The 12,029-nt window shown below is 39.4% G+C and overlaps 2 protein-coding genes across 2 annotated transcripts; both read right to left on the bottom strand.

Annotated features, from left to right (window-relative positions):
* Window positions 1-1,483: 1,483 nt before the first annotated feature.
* Window positions 1,484-4,945, bottom strand: LOC142519603 (uncharacterized). Its single transcript, XM_075622643.1, has 3 exons — window positions 2,863-4,945; window positions 2,214-2,765; window positions 1,484-2,127 (listed from the first exon to the last, which is right to left on the bottom strand). The coding sequence occupies exons 2-3, from the start codon at window positions 2,748-2,750 to the stop codon at window positions 1,618-1,620; spliced, it is 1,047 nt and encodes a 348-aa protein (XP_075478758.1). The 5' UTR covers window positions 2,751-2,765; window positions 2,863-4,945; the 3' UTR covers window positions 1,484-1,617.
* A 1,127-nt stretch (window positions 4,946-6,072) lies between these two features.
* On the bottom strand, window positions 6,073-8,219 carry LOC142512607 (histone deacetylase HDT1-like). Its single transcript, XM_075619691.1, has 7 exons — window positions 8,073-8,219; window positions 7,378-7,448; window positions 7,081-7,297; window positions 6,972-7,024; window positions 6,847-6,900; window positions 6,687-6,777; window positions 6,073-6,503 (listed from the first exon to the last, which is right to left on the bottom strand). The coding sequence occupies exons 1-7, from the start codon at window positions 8,083-8,085 to the stop codon at window positions 6,361-6,363; spliced, it is 642 nt and encodes a 213-aa protein (XP_075475806.1). The 5' UTR covers window positions 8,086-8,219; the 3' UTR covers window positions 6,073-6,360.
* Between the last annotated feature and the right edge of the window lie 3,810 nt (window positions 8,220-12,029).

Genomic DNA, 12,029 nt, shown 5'->3' with positions numbered 1-12,029 from the left:
GAAAGTTGGACCCAAAGTGGGAGGGTCCCTTCAAAGTTATCGAGAGGCTGAGCTCTGGAGCCTATTACTTGGAGAATGCGCAAGGCAAGGCATTGAAGAGGCCCTGGAACGCTTATCACCTTAGAAAATATTATCCTTGATTTTCTTGTTGATGTATTTCATTTCGAATTTTCCTATGTAATCATTTGGGATTCAATAAAATCAAGTTCTTCTTTTCAGTTCATAAATGTTGTTGTATTTTGAGGGTGAGAAAAATTAAAATTTTCCTACTTAGGCTGTGCCTAGTAGAGGAGCAACGTCCAGGAGAAAAATTTTATTTTCCTACTAAGGCATCGCCTAGTAGAGGAGCAGAGGCGAAGAAGAGAAAAATTTTTATTTTCCTACTAAGGCATCGCCTAGTAGAGAAATAGCGTGCAGGAGGAAAATTAAATTTTCCTACTAAGGCATCGCCTAGCAGAGGAGTAGCGTGCAGGAGAAAAATTAAATTTCCTACCAAAGCATCGTCTAGTAGAGGAGCAGAGGCGAATAAGAGAAAAAATTAAATTTTCCTACTAAGGCATCGCCTAGTAGAGGAGCAGAGGGGAGCGGGGAGAAATCTTATTTTCCTACTTAGGCTGTGCCTAGTAGAGGAGCAGAGTTTGAAAGAAGAGAAAAAATTTTATTTTTCTACTTAGGCTGCGCCTAGTAGAGGAGCAGAGTTGGGGCGAGGACAAATTTTATTTTCCTACTTAGGCTTTACCTAGTAGAGGAGCAGAGTTTGAAAGAAGAGAAAAAAATTTATTTTCCTACTTAGGCTGTGCCTAGTAGAGGAGTAGAGTTGGGACGGGGAGAAATTTTATTTTTCTACTTAGGTTGTGCCTAGTAGAGTAGCAGAGTTTGGAAGAAGAGAAAAATTTTATTTTCCTACTTAGGCTGCGCCTAGTAGAGGAGCAGAGTTGGGGCGGGGAGAAATTTTATTTTCCTACTTAGGTTATGCCTAGTAGAGGAGCAGAGTTAAAAAGAAGAGAAAAAATTTTATTTTCATGCTAAGTCATCGCCTAGCAGAGGAGTTAGAGGGTGGGGGTATTGAATTTTTATTTTCCTGTTAATGTATCACCTAGCAGAGGAGTTAGAGAGCGAGGGTGTTGAATTTTTATTTACCTGCTAAAGTATCACATAACAGAGGAGTTAGAGGGCAAGGATGATGCATTTTTATTTTCCTGCTAAGGCATCGCCTAGCAGATGAGTTAGAGGGTGAGGGTGTTGAATTTTTATTTTCCTGCTAGGACCGTCGCCTAGCAGAAGAGTTACAGAGCTAGGGCGTTGAATTTTTATTATCATACAAAGGCATCGCCTAGCAGAGGAGTTCGCATTCTGCCGATTTTATTCACCCTAGTGGTTTAAAAAGCATCAGAGATAAATTAAGAGGAAGCAGTAAATGCAAACTCAAAATACTCAATATGGCAGAAAACGAGTTCGTACATACCAAAAGTGCGCACAAAGAGAGATATAAACGTCACAAAATCCATAGTCGCATAATAATATGAAAAGTAAAACAGTGCAGAAAATAACAGAATATGGCCCGAAGGCATACAATGTCTACGTAAATGAAAAATAACATAAGTAAATGAGCTCGGTCTAAGAATCGGGGGGGAGACTCGCTATGAAACCCTCGATGTCGATGAAGTCAGTAGGGGCGCCTGGCGGAGGATAACCCTGAGCCGTGAAGAGGCCGATTGCACCCTCGAAACCCACCTCCAAGAAATGATAAGCTTTAGGAGCGCAGATCTCGTTGAACTCCTCTGACTTGAGGAATTCTTCCTTGAATGAAGAGGCTTCGGAAGCATATTGCGCCTTGGCGTCCTTGAGGTCCCTATGGATTTGTGCTGCTTCAGCTCGAGCATTCTTTAACTCTTCCTTCAGCCTCTGGTTCTCCTTCGCGTGGTCCTCTGTCCGCCGCTGATGCTCCTGTTTCTCCTTCAGAAGCTCGTCACCTCGAGCTTGGAGCTCCTTAGCATGCATCACTTTCATCTCGTCAATAGTAACCTGCAGCTGTTCACGAAGAGCCTTCTCCTCGCGTAAGTCTTGGCATGCGCTAGATCGAGTGGCGTTAGCGCGCTCAACCAACTCCCCTACGTACATCATGCCCTGAATAAGTAGACAAGAGTGAAAAGACGACATAAAAATCATACATGTATTGGACATCAATCTAGAGACTAGAAGGAGAAATATACCTCAGTGATACTGCTGCATGTCCGGCGAGTGAGTTCAGACCACCCCAGTGAACTTATGAACGCTGCATCCGCGTCGGAAGGAAGCTGATACATTATCTTTTGAGCCAGATGAGTAGGACCCTGCCCCACGATGGTCGAATCCCTGGTGTATAGAGGATGTACCCCCGATTTAGGGGGAGGCCCCTCATCTGACCCTGACCCTTCTGGAGAAGAGACCGATACGACTGAGATCTCAGAAATCTTGCGCTTACCATGCTGTGGGACTGATAGGCTAGGATCAGTGGACGCCTTCTTCTTACCAGACGGAGGAGGGGACTTAGCTCGAGGAGGTGGAGAGGAGACTCGCTTTGGGGCGGAGGAGGATGAGCCTTCCTTCTTCTTCACAGCAGTAGGGGAGCTAGCAGGTCTCTTCGCAGTAGTAGAGCAAGAACATGTGTTCTTCTTCTCAGCAGCATAACAATATCCCTTTGTGCCCATCGTGACTGCTAGATGAACTCCCAGCCTTCTTTTTCGCAACCTCGCGAAGCAATGCGGCATTCATGATTCTAACACCTGCAAATAAAAACAACAGTGAACCGAATGAGAATATTATCAAAGATCACAATAAGCAAAAGAGAGACAGAAAGGGTGAAGAGATGAGAATATCTACCGGCGTCCTCCTTCAACTTAATTTTCGCGGGACTTAACCCGGCATGGCACAGGAGATCTTCAGATAGAATTTGGGGAATACTAAAGCATCGGTCTCCTAGTACACTCATTATCTCCATAGACTCCTTATCCTTCTTGTAATCCTTGGAAAGTTCAGGCATGGTGAAAGTAGGGTACCAATCGGTATAACAAGTCAATTCTTTGGGTGGATGGATAAAGAAGAAGTATTTTTTTCAGTCCTTAACATGACTAGGAGCCCCCTCGAAAAGCTTATGGCTAGATCGAGAAGTCACATAAAAACGTAATTCTTTTGATCTGGACAGAACTAAGAAGCAGGAGAAAGTGGTGTAATTCAAAGGGAGATCTAAGGTCGTATAACACAGCGAAACAGCTTATCAAGCGGAGAGCATTGGGAGTGAGCAGACCTAAATGCACCCGATAGTACTTGCTCAATTCTTGGAGGAAATCGCACAAGGGAAAACGAAGACCGGCATCAAGGTGGTGCTGAAAGAAGGTGTAGCAGCAGCCTTCGGGAGCTAGATAGGGTCGGTCCTTAGAGATAGGAATGATGATCTGATGGGAGGGAGGAATGTGCCACAAAGTCCTAAGTTTTGACTCGCTACCATGACGGATGTGGGATGACAAATGATCGTACCATAATTTATCTGCGTCAGATATGTTCATCTGTTGGGTCACATGGCGAACTTCCTTACCAGGACGGCTATGAGTGGTGACTTCCTCCTCATGAGAATAAAGGGTAAATTCAGGATCAGCTAGGGAAGTCCTACTCTCGTCAGACTCGCTAGACCTGCTAGACTCGCTAGCCTCGCTAAACCTCTCGGAGTCACTCGAAGAACTAGACTCAGAAGTGGAAGAAGACATAACTATTAAGGATAATCAAGCAAGAAAAGGAGCAAACTAACCCGGAGGAAGCGTGAGGAAATGCTCGAGAAAAAAAGACTAAGGCAATGAGCGTAAGGGCGCTGGGCGAATGCGGCAAGGGCGAGGGGCGAGCGTGGCGAGTGTGGCGTCCGGGGCGCTCGGGCGAGGGGCGAGCGTGGCGGAGGTGCTCGGGCGCTGGACGAGCGTGGCCGGGGCGCTGGGCGAGCGTGGCTGAGGCGCTCGTGCGGGCGTTGGGCGAGCGTAGGCAAGGGCGAGGGGCGAGCGTGGCAGGGGCGCTGGGCGAGCGTGACTCGGGCACTGGGCGAGCGTGGCGAAGGCGCTCGTGCGGGCATTGGGCGAGCACGGCAGGGGCGAGGGCTCGACGGCGTCGGGCGAGGTCTACAAGCGCAGGTGTAGGGAGAAGAAAGTGGGCTGCGATAGTGGAACGTATGTGAAGTGCAGAGGAAATTATGTAGGGGAGAAGTGAAATTGAAATGAGGAGATGACTGCTATCTACAAGGGAGCTCAGACCAAATCTTACCATTCAGGACAAGATTGCGATTTGATTTGATATCTTTACCTTCAGAGCAGGATTACGATTTGATTCGTTTCCAAATCTTTGGAGGCTGACGAACGGCAAGAAAAATGCACGACCTCACCCTGACGAGTGCTTGTTTCTGAAGAGCTTTTGGGGCAACCCCCACGACCTGACCAGGCAGATCGATCCCCGTAATTTTCGCAGCGGCAAACATCGTTCGTTAACGAAAACTAAATAGATTTTTCTAACACGGTATGCTCTCGTCGCCGGTAAATCGAGGATAACCCAATCAATCGAACTTTGAACCTACGATTCAGTTTGACTCGGGAGGGGAGACTGGTGATACCCCATGGATGGGCTCACTACCCCTGGCCCATCCCTAGCCCAAGTGGAAGACAAGCTCATCAAGGACCCAGGTATTCTCCTATAAATACCAGGTTTGAGTGTTCAGTTATTTCATTCACTATATTACTCTCAGCAGCACCCTTAGCTGCTCCCCACATATATCCTCAGTCTCTGACTTGAGCGTCGGAGGGGCTACGCCAGGACACCCTCCTGGCCCCCTTCTAACGATCTTATTTGTGATTTCAGGCTCAGGGTAATTTCAAAACCTGCGTCTGGACTAGTGACACTTGCTGGAAACGGACCCTAAAATTTTCCGTGAATATCAGTCATATTACTATGAAATATAAAAATCTCAAGCCTAAGGGTTTGGGCATCTGGAAGAGAGTCGTGTTTGGTTTGAGTTTTTAACAAAATCAAATCAATCCGGTTTTTTTCATCCCTTGTCATTATGGTGTTGAATATTTCTTAGCAGACCGAAAATAGTGGATGCTAATGCTACTTCTGATGCTAATGGTTTCGGTTCTAATTCGGCTGAGTAGAACTAAAATTATTTGAAAAAACGATAAAATAAAAAAAAAAAGATTACAGGAGTCACCAAATCATGAAATCATTAATTATTTTTAATTGTTTCACAATCATACTACAGATTATTGTGCTTTTTTATTTTATTCTTTTGATTCTGATTTTTAAATTTTATAAAAAATTTATAAAACAAGAATAATTTAATTTATATAAATCGGATAGTGTAAATTATATCTTTCTTGTATAAATTTGGGATCTACAGAATTTAGACCAAACCGTAAATAATCAATTTTTGATAGTACTTTGAGAAGCAATTCTCAGGCAATAAATAACCCCTATTCAGGGGAATAAAAACAAGACTGGCACCGTATCCATGAAGAGCACTTAAGAAATTGTTCTAAAACTCTATTCGGAAAAAAAGTTGTCCTAAAAAGGTAGCTGATTCCACTTGGTATTGTCAAAACGGTCGGTGGGAAGACTAACCCATAACCCAACATTCGCACTTTGACAATTCAGGATTTTACTAACCCAACGCATCTATTTTATATGACTGAGACGGATCGACGCGACAAACTTTGTCAATTTTGTGTTGAATTTGACGGGATGAGCTAAACCACAACCCACCCAATCCACCTATTTTATGTGACTGAACGTGTAGACCAGACAGGTCCAACTCATTTCCACCGCTCTAATTCCATGGGAAGATTGCGTGCAAACTCATTTGTTAGGAGGTATAATGTTTTCATAAAGACCAATTTTCTTTGTAAATGTGCTCGAATGATGATATACACGCCTCCAAGCACCTAAATACAGGGTTTTGACTTTTGAGGAATCTAGAAATTTAACTCGTTTCCGCATTCCATGGCTACCTCTCGAGAAATATATTGCCTTGAATGAAAATAAACAAGTAAGAGAATCCATAAGTAAACACGAAATAGTAATCCATGGTGGATTTTCCCAAAATGCAACAAGGTAAAGAAGATTCTTGATTCGTGTTACAAATCCACCATGTTGGAGCTAACAAACACTCAAAATTTTAAGAACTTAAAATTTAAACCAAAACATAAATGAGCCATATTTCTTGTAGTATATGCCAGATCAAAAATTATCAACAATCTGCGGTGCAACTGCAGAGTGAACAGAAGAGTACTCTTTGAAAGGGAGGAGTAAATACGGAAGTGACGGTATAGGAGAGGAAGATGGCACTATAGCTTATTTTATTTGCGAGACATTAAATAAGCGAGACATGCGGCCATTCGACTTCTTGTTCTTTTCATTTGACTTGTTGCTAGATGGACCTTTTCCAACTTTTTTTGGAGGAAAAGGAATGGAATTATGGACAGTCTTCTTGTTACCTAAACAAAATACTTACTTTAGTACCTGCCTATATCTTTGATACACACGGTTGTGTAATTCGTAATAGAGGGCAAGTTTAGGGGCAGGTTTATGTTTTGAACTGAATGAAGTTCGAGACATGTTCAAGAACATGCAATGGCACTGTTTTACAGTAAAAACACAAAAAGGGATAAAGATGAAACCTGTATTGTTAGGAGTAGAAGTTTTAGCTTTCTTGTTAAGAACAGGAGCTTCTCGTGGAGAATCAGCTGATCTTTTCTTGGTTTGCTGCTCCTTCTATGTAAAGAGAAATTAGCCAAATTCTTATTATACCAATCATGGCAGAGATTCAAGGACTGGTACCTTTGGCAGTTCTTCTTCACTGGAAAAACTCCCATCCATATCATCTTCAGAATCCTGAACACCAACTCACAGAGTAAACAATAGATAGTTACGCAATACAGAAATTGAATAGAGATATGATGAACAGAATTAGGAAAAACAATCAAAGCAATAAGAGACACCTTAAAACAGCATTTGACTGCTTACACAAAGAATAGCAATAACACATACATTTATGGGACAAAGAATATGCACCTGAAACTGGATCATTGGCGATATAACCCATGAAGTACACGCTACCGTTTTTCCAGTCGTGTGATAGCTCAAATTCTCTCTCAAATACCAAGTCAAACATCAATTGATTTATTTCTTCTGCCGAAAGAGCTCCCAAAAATAAGTTCTTATCATCAATCTTCAGACGAAGGGGAACATGCTTGGCTCCTTCCACATCCTTCACCTCCCCCAATGCGGCCTGGAAACATTTGTCAAATTAGTCAACATTCACGAGCTTATAATGAAAGGCAACTCTATGTCGAAAGAAACAACTCTCACCTGGGAGATATGTATCAATTTGCCAAACTGAGGTTGCACCTTAAGTGGTTCACCGGATTTGACTTCAACTCCTTAGAGTTGCAAGAAGACAACAAATTAAAAAAATCACATTGAAAATAGGAAAAAAGTAACGGACGGATATATTTAAATGATCCAGAATACAATGAATCCGACGTAAGATATTTGGGAACTTGTCGACAAGTCATTTTCAAAACAGGCCCTCGTCAAACTTGATATACGAAGATTCAACTTCAGAACATAAATCCAGATGATTCGAAAAGCCAAAAAAAAAAAAAGAAATACCCAAAAGAAGAGAACTTTGCATAGGCACATAGAAGGAACTTATTTTTATATAAAAAAAACACTAAATTGACAAAACTTATACATGCTCTTCTGGACCAAAATTGTTTCAACCGCAAAGAGAGCCATCAACTTGACACAGCTTTAATAATTCAAAGCATACCAAAAAGCTCAAAGCAAGTGAATACATACTTATATTCCACAAAAAAATTAAATTAAATATCATATAAAAAATAAGAAAAGTAGTTAACCGTAATTTTGTCTTGCAACTCTAATTCGAAAAGGGAAACACAATCAACAAACAATGATTGAACATGAAATTTAACTATTTCGGGAGTAGTGAACACAATACAAGTCAGTGAAAGCTCATTCAAATCAAAGAACCAAGAGCTTACCCCAAAACTCCATTGAAACCAGGCACAAAACGAGGGAACTTGCGGAGAGGAACGGGAAGGAAAAAAATTCAGAGTTTGAAAGAGGCGAAGCAAGGGTTCCGAGGGTTTTAGTGGGGTTTTTATGACAAACGATGCAAGGGATACGGCACAACAGTTCTGCCTAAAATAAAATATTTGTATTTGGGCTGCGTTTCTTCTATGGATGGGCTTTTTGTTGGGCTTGTTCTCGTCGGTTATTTTAAATAAAAATATTATTTCACATGGACGATGTGCAGAATATTATTTTATATAATTAATTTTTAAAATTAGTAAGTATTAATGTTTGAATAATTATTTAAAATTATTACTTTAATATAATGAATATATTTAAATTTTAAATATTTTTATCAAAAATTATTAGATCAAAATATTATTATCATTTGAAATAAACATCAAATGATGATAACAATATTTTGTCGTTAAATTGACTTATTATCTTGGTTAAGTGGAATCGCTATAAAGAAAAAGAATAGAAAAATATTTAACAAATATTATATTATTATATTGTTTATCAAAATTTTAAAGAATAAATAAATATTTTTTAAAAATACAAATTTTTTGTCATTTATTATCTAAATAAATTTTGACAGAAAAATTAATTATTTTTTGGACATATTAATAATATTTATATTAAATTTCTATTAAAATACATATTTTAAAGTTCTATTAAGATACATAACAATAATAACAATAATTTACAGACACTATTTTAAAAAAATTGAAAAACATAATATTATATAAAAGCTTTTATATTTTATTTAGTATTATAGAGAGTAGTAAACATAAATTATATAAAATAACGCACAACTTAAAACCATAATCAAAAATAAATATAATGATATAATAATGCAGATATTTAAATGTAGTTTATAATTTCAAAAAACATCAAATTTAAATTTGAATTTTAAAAAATAAATTGAAAACAATTCAAATTTACTTATGTATTTATTTCCTATTTGTTTTAATATTGATGTGGTATGTGAATACAATAATAATAATTTTTTTATAACATATTATTTTTGACGAAAAACTTTCTAGATATGGAAAAAAACCTAGTTTATATATATGTGTGTGCGCGTGTGAACCATATAAAATAAAGGTAATATAAATAATACCCTTAAATCAAAAAATAAAATGTATGGAAAAAATAATAATAAAATTTGATAATGAAATTTTTTTTTAAACTTGAATTCATGTTGTTTTCATATGCTGGTAGATCATATCAACGAACTAATCAGAGTTTAAGTGCTAAATATATTTTTGAATGATTTAAAAGTAGTTTATGTTTTCAATTGAGTTCAGTTTCAATTTTAATAAAGAAAATAAAAAAAAACACATAATTCATAAATTACATTTAAATTAAAATAAAAATTAATTAAATTCAATTTTTTATTTATCAAATTAAATCTTTATTGTCATATAACAGCTCAGCATCATAGAATAACGATTTGGGGTCCATTGTATAATTTTAAACTTACCTAAAATATTCTTTAATGCAATGTTGATTAACTAATAGGTCTTTTTAGACGATCTGATAGATTTATATTCGCGAGAAGGGTCTAAACACACGTGTTGTATGCGTGTTAATATTATACATTAACGCTGCGTTTGTTTGGGGGAAAAAAGTGGGTTTATGAATTTTTAACACACCTAATCTCATGTTTGGTAGGATTTTTATTTAACCAAGTCAATCCTTCCTTTGAATGATTATGTTATATTAACTGGGATAAAATAATCACTCCCCACCCCTAGGATTATTTATCATATTCTTAATTCATCCTATTTTTTTTCCAATGTTACTCTTCTTCTAAATCCAAACTCACCACCACTTCCCTCCTACCGACCGATCACCTTGCCGCCGGCCTACCGCCACCACCGCCCGCCGCCTTCGGCACGCCGACTGCCTCACTAGCGGCAATCACACCGCCGGCCGACCACCGCCGCCGCAAAAGTGGAAGAGCAATTTTGTCAATTCATCAAAAGATTATTAATTATCTCATTCTTAAGAATCATACCAAACATAATATTATTTTATCATTATCTACTTCTGAAACGTCTCGCTCATTTTCAAAATTCTACTAGACATTTTTTTTTAATTGAATAAAAGCTTCGCAATCTCGAAATAACATTTTAAAATGATCTTAAATATTTGACAATAAAAATAACGCAGTTTTAAATTTCTAAACTACTCCAAAATCAAACGAAAGCGTAACGTGTAAAAATCGTAATATCATCAACATATAAAAATGTGCAACTCCTCTCAAAAGACGTGAATCAATATGCGGAAAAATAATGGTCCTCGGGTCGTGTCACCGCGCATCCCGCCTGCCTACTCAGTCTTCGGCACCTCAGGTCCCCTGATCAAAATGCTCACCTGCATCACACACGCCTAGTGAGTCTAAAGACTCAACACACCTGTACCAGTAATAACAAGTACATATACGTAGCACACAGCAGTGAAAAATAGCATAATCAAAATACGTTTCATGAGCTTAAAAACATGAACATAAGCGTGTCGTGTAAAATCGTAACCTGTCAAAACATGTCTCATCATGTTATCATATCGTATGCGTAACAGTGATCTGTCAAAACATGGTAATAGCATGTACCATCGTATTAACATATACGTGTTAAAATCTTAATTTGAATTCCGTTCATTAGCTGTGACTTTCGTATCATCATGTCATCATGTCAGTCGATGGATCCATCTACGTGTAACCGCGGTACCCGACGGCGGGGGACATCAGCGACACTCTCACCCGTCAACTGAGCCCGAGCCTATCATGTCATCATATCATGTCAATGAAAATACGATCGTCGGGCTCCCTCTGGGGCCTTCTCCCGTAAACGGGCTCCCTCTGGGGCCTTTTCCCTCACGATATCTCCAATCATATCATCGTGTCATCGTGTTAGTCACAACTAAATCACTTCCTTCAAAACGTATCATCATATTCATCACTTAATAAAAACATGCATAAACGTAACTTTTCTTTTAAACCAAGCATGCACCGTATTTATCATAATTGCGTAAAAATCGTAAACATGATGCATGAACATTTAAAATATCATAAATTTGTGCTCAGGGCGCTGCCACGACCAAAATCTCACTCCGAGTGCAAAATGACTATTTTGCCCTAGAAGCCCAAAAATTATCGTTTCAATCCTGGACTTCTAAAATTGACCCAAAGCTTACCAAACTCCTTAAAACAATGTCCCAAAACATATTTATAAGCGTTCCTAGACGTAACTCGAGCACAATTCACCGCTTATCTAATTCGTTTAAAAACTCGATTCGGGGTTCCGATTTTAATCCGAATCGATCCAAAATTTACCCAAATCTTCTACAACTTTTACCATATCCTAATAACACTTAATAGGCCCTAAAACACTGTCATTAGGCCCCAAACCCACGGCTGAAATTTCCAGAACTAGCCAAAACTCTCGGTCCTATCCTATTGCACCACCTCATACACTCATTCTTTTCTAAACTCACGCCACTGCCCACACCCGACGTACCAGCCATGAACGACCTCCCCTTGACCACCTTGGGACTCTACTTGACACACTAAACCCATGGTTCCAGCCCTATGCAAGCGGCTGTCTTCTAAAAATCGAGAAACAACAAAAGGCTCCTACCGTGACCAACCCGTCTCGCCTTGGCTTGATCAATCGTCCCGTCACTACAGCATGGTTTGAGCTGTTCCAGACCTCAACTCAGACCCACCAGGGTCTGGTCCAGGGCTGGAGAAGGCCCTCGCACAGCTGGTGTAGCAGGAAGAATGGATCACGCCATCTCACAACTCACACCCGATCGGCCCTCGTCTATTTCATCAAAACCCAACAAGCTGCGCACACCAGCACTTAAAACTTACCAACCAAGATCTGAACAGACCCTTAACATCATAATACAGCAGCTCC

Source organism: Primulina tabacum, chromosome 1 (assembly GCF_025594145.1).
Source record: "Primulina tabacum isolate GXHZ01 chromosome 1, ASM2559414v2, whole genome shotgun sequence".
NCBI classification, from domain to species: domain Eukaryota; kingdom Viridiplantae; phylum Streptophyta; class Magnoliopsida; order Lamiales; family Gesneriaceae; genus Primulina; species Primulina tabacum.
Note: the sequence above shows the minus strand (reverse complement) of the source record. Positions and strands in the feature narration are given on the sequence as shown.

What these genes read in the sequence shown, in the direction of transcription:
- LOC142519603 (XM_075622643.1), bottom strand. Translation starts at nt 2,750, where the DNA reads ATGCCGCATTGCTTCGCGAGGTTGCGAAAAAGAAGGCTGGGAGTTCAT. An exon ending in CATGCAGCAGTATCACTGAG is followed by an intron (nt 2,128 to 2,213) that starts GTATATTTCTCC and finishes CTACTTATTCAG; the next exon opens with GGCATGATGTACGTAGGGGA.
- LOC142512607 (XM_075619691.1), bottom strand. An exon ending in AATTGATACATATCTCCCAG is followed by an intron (nt 7,298 to 7,377) that starts GTGAGAGTTGTT and finishes AAATGTTTCCAG; the next exon opens with GCCGCATTGGGGGAGGTGAA. An exon ending in GTGAAGAAGAACTGCCAAAG is followed by an intron (nt 6,778 to 6,846) that starts GTACCAGTCCTT and finishes TTTACATAGAAG; the next exon opens with GAGCAGCAAACCAAGAAAAG.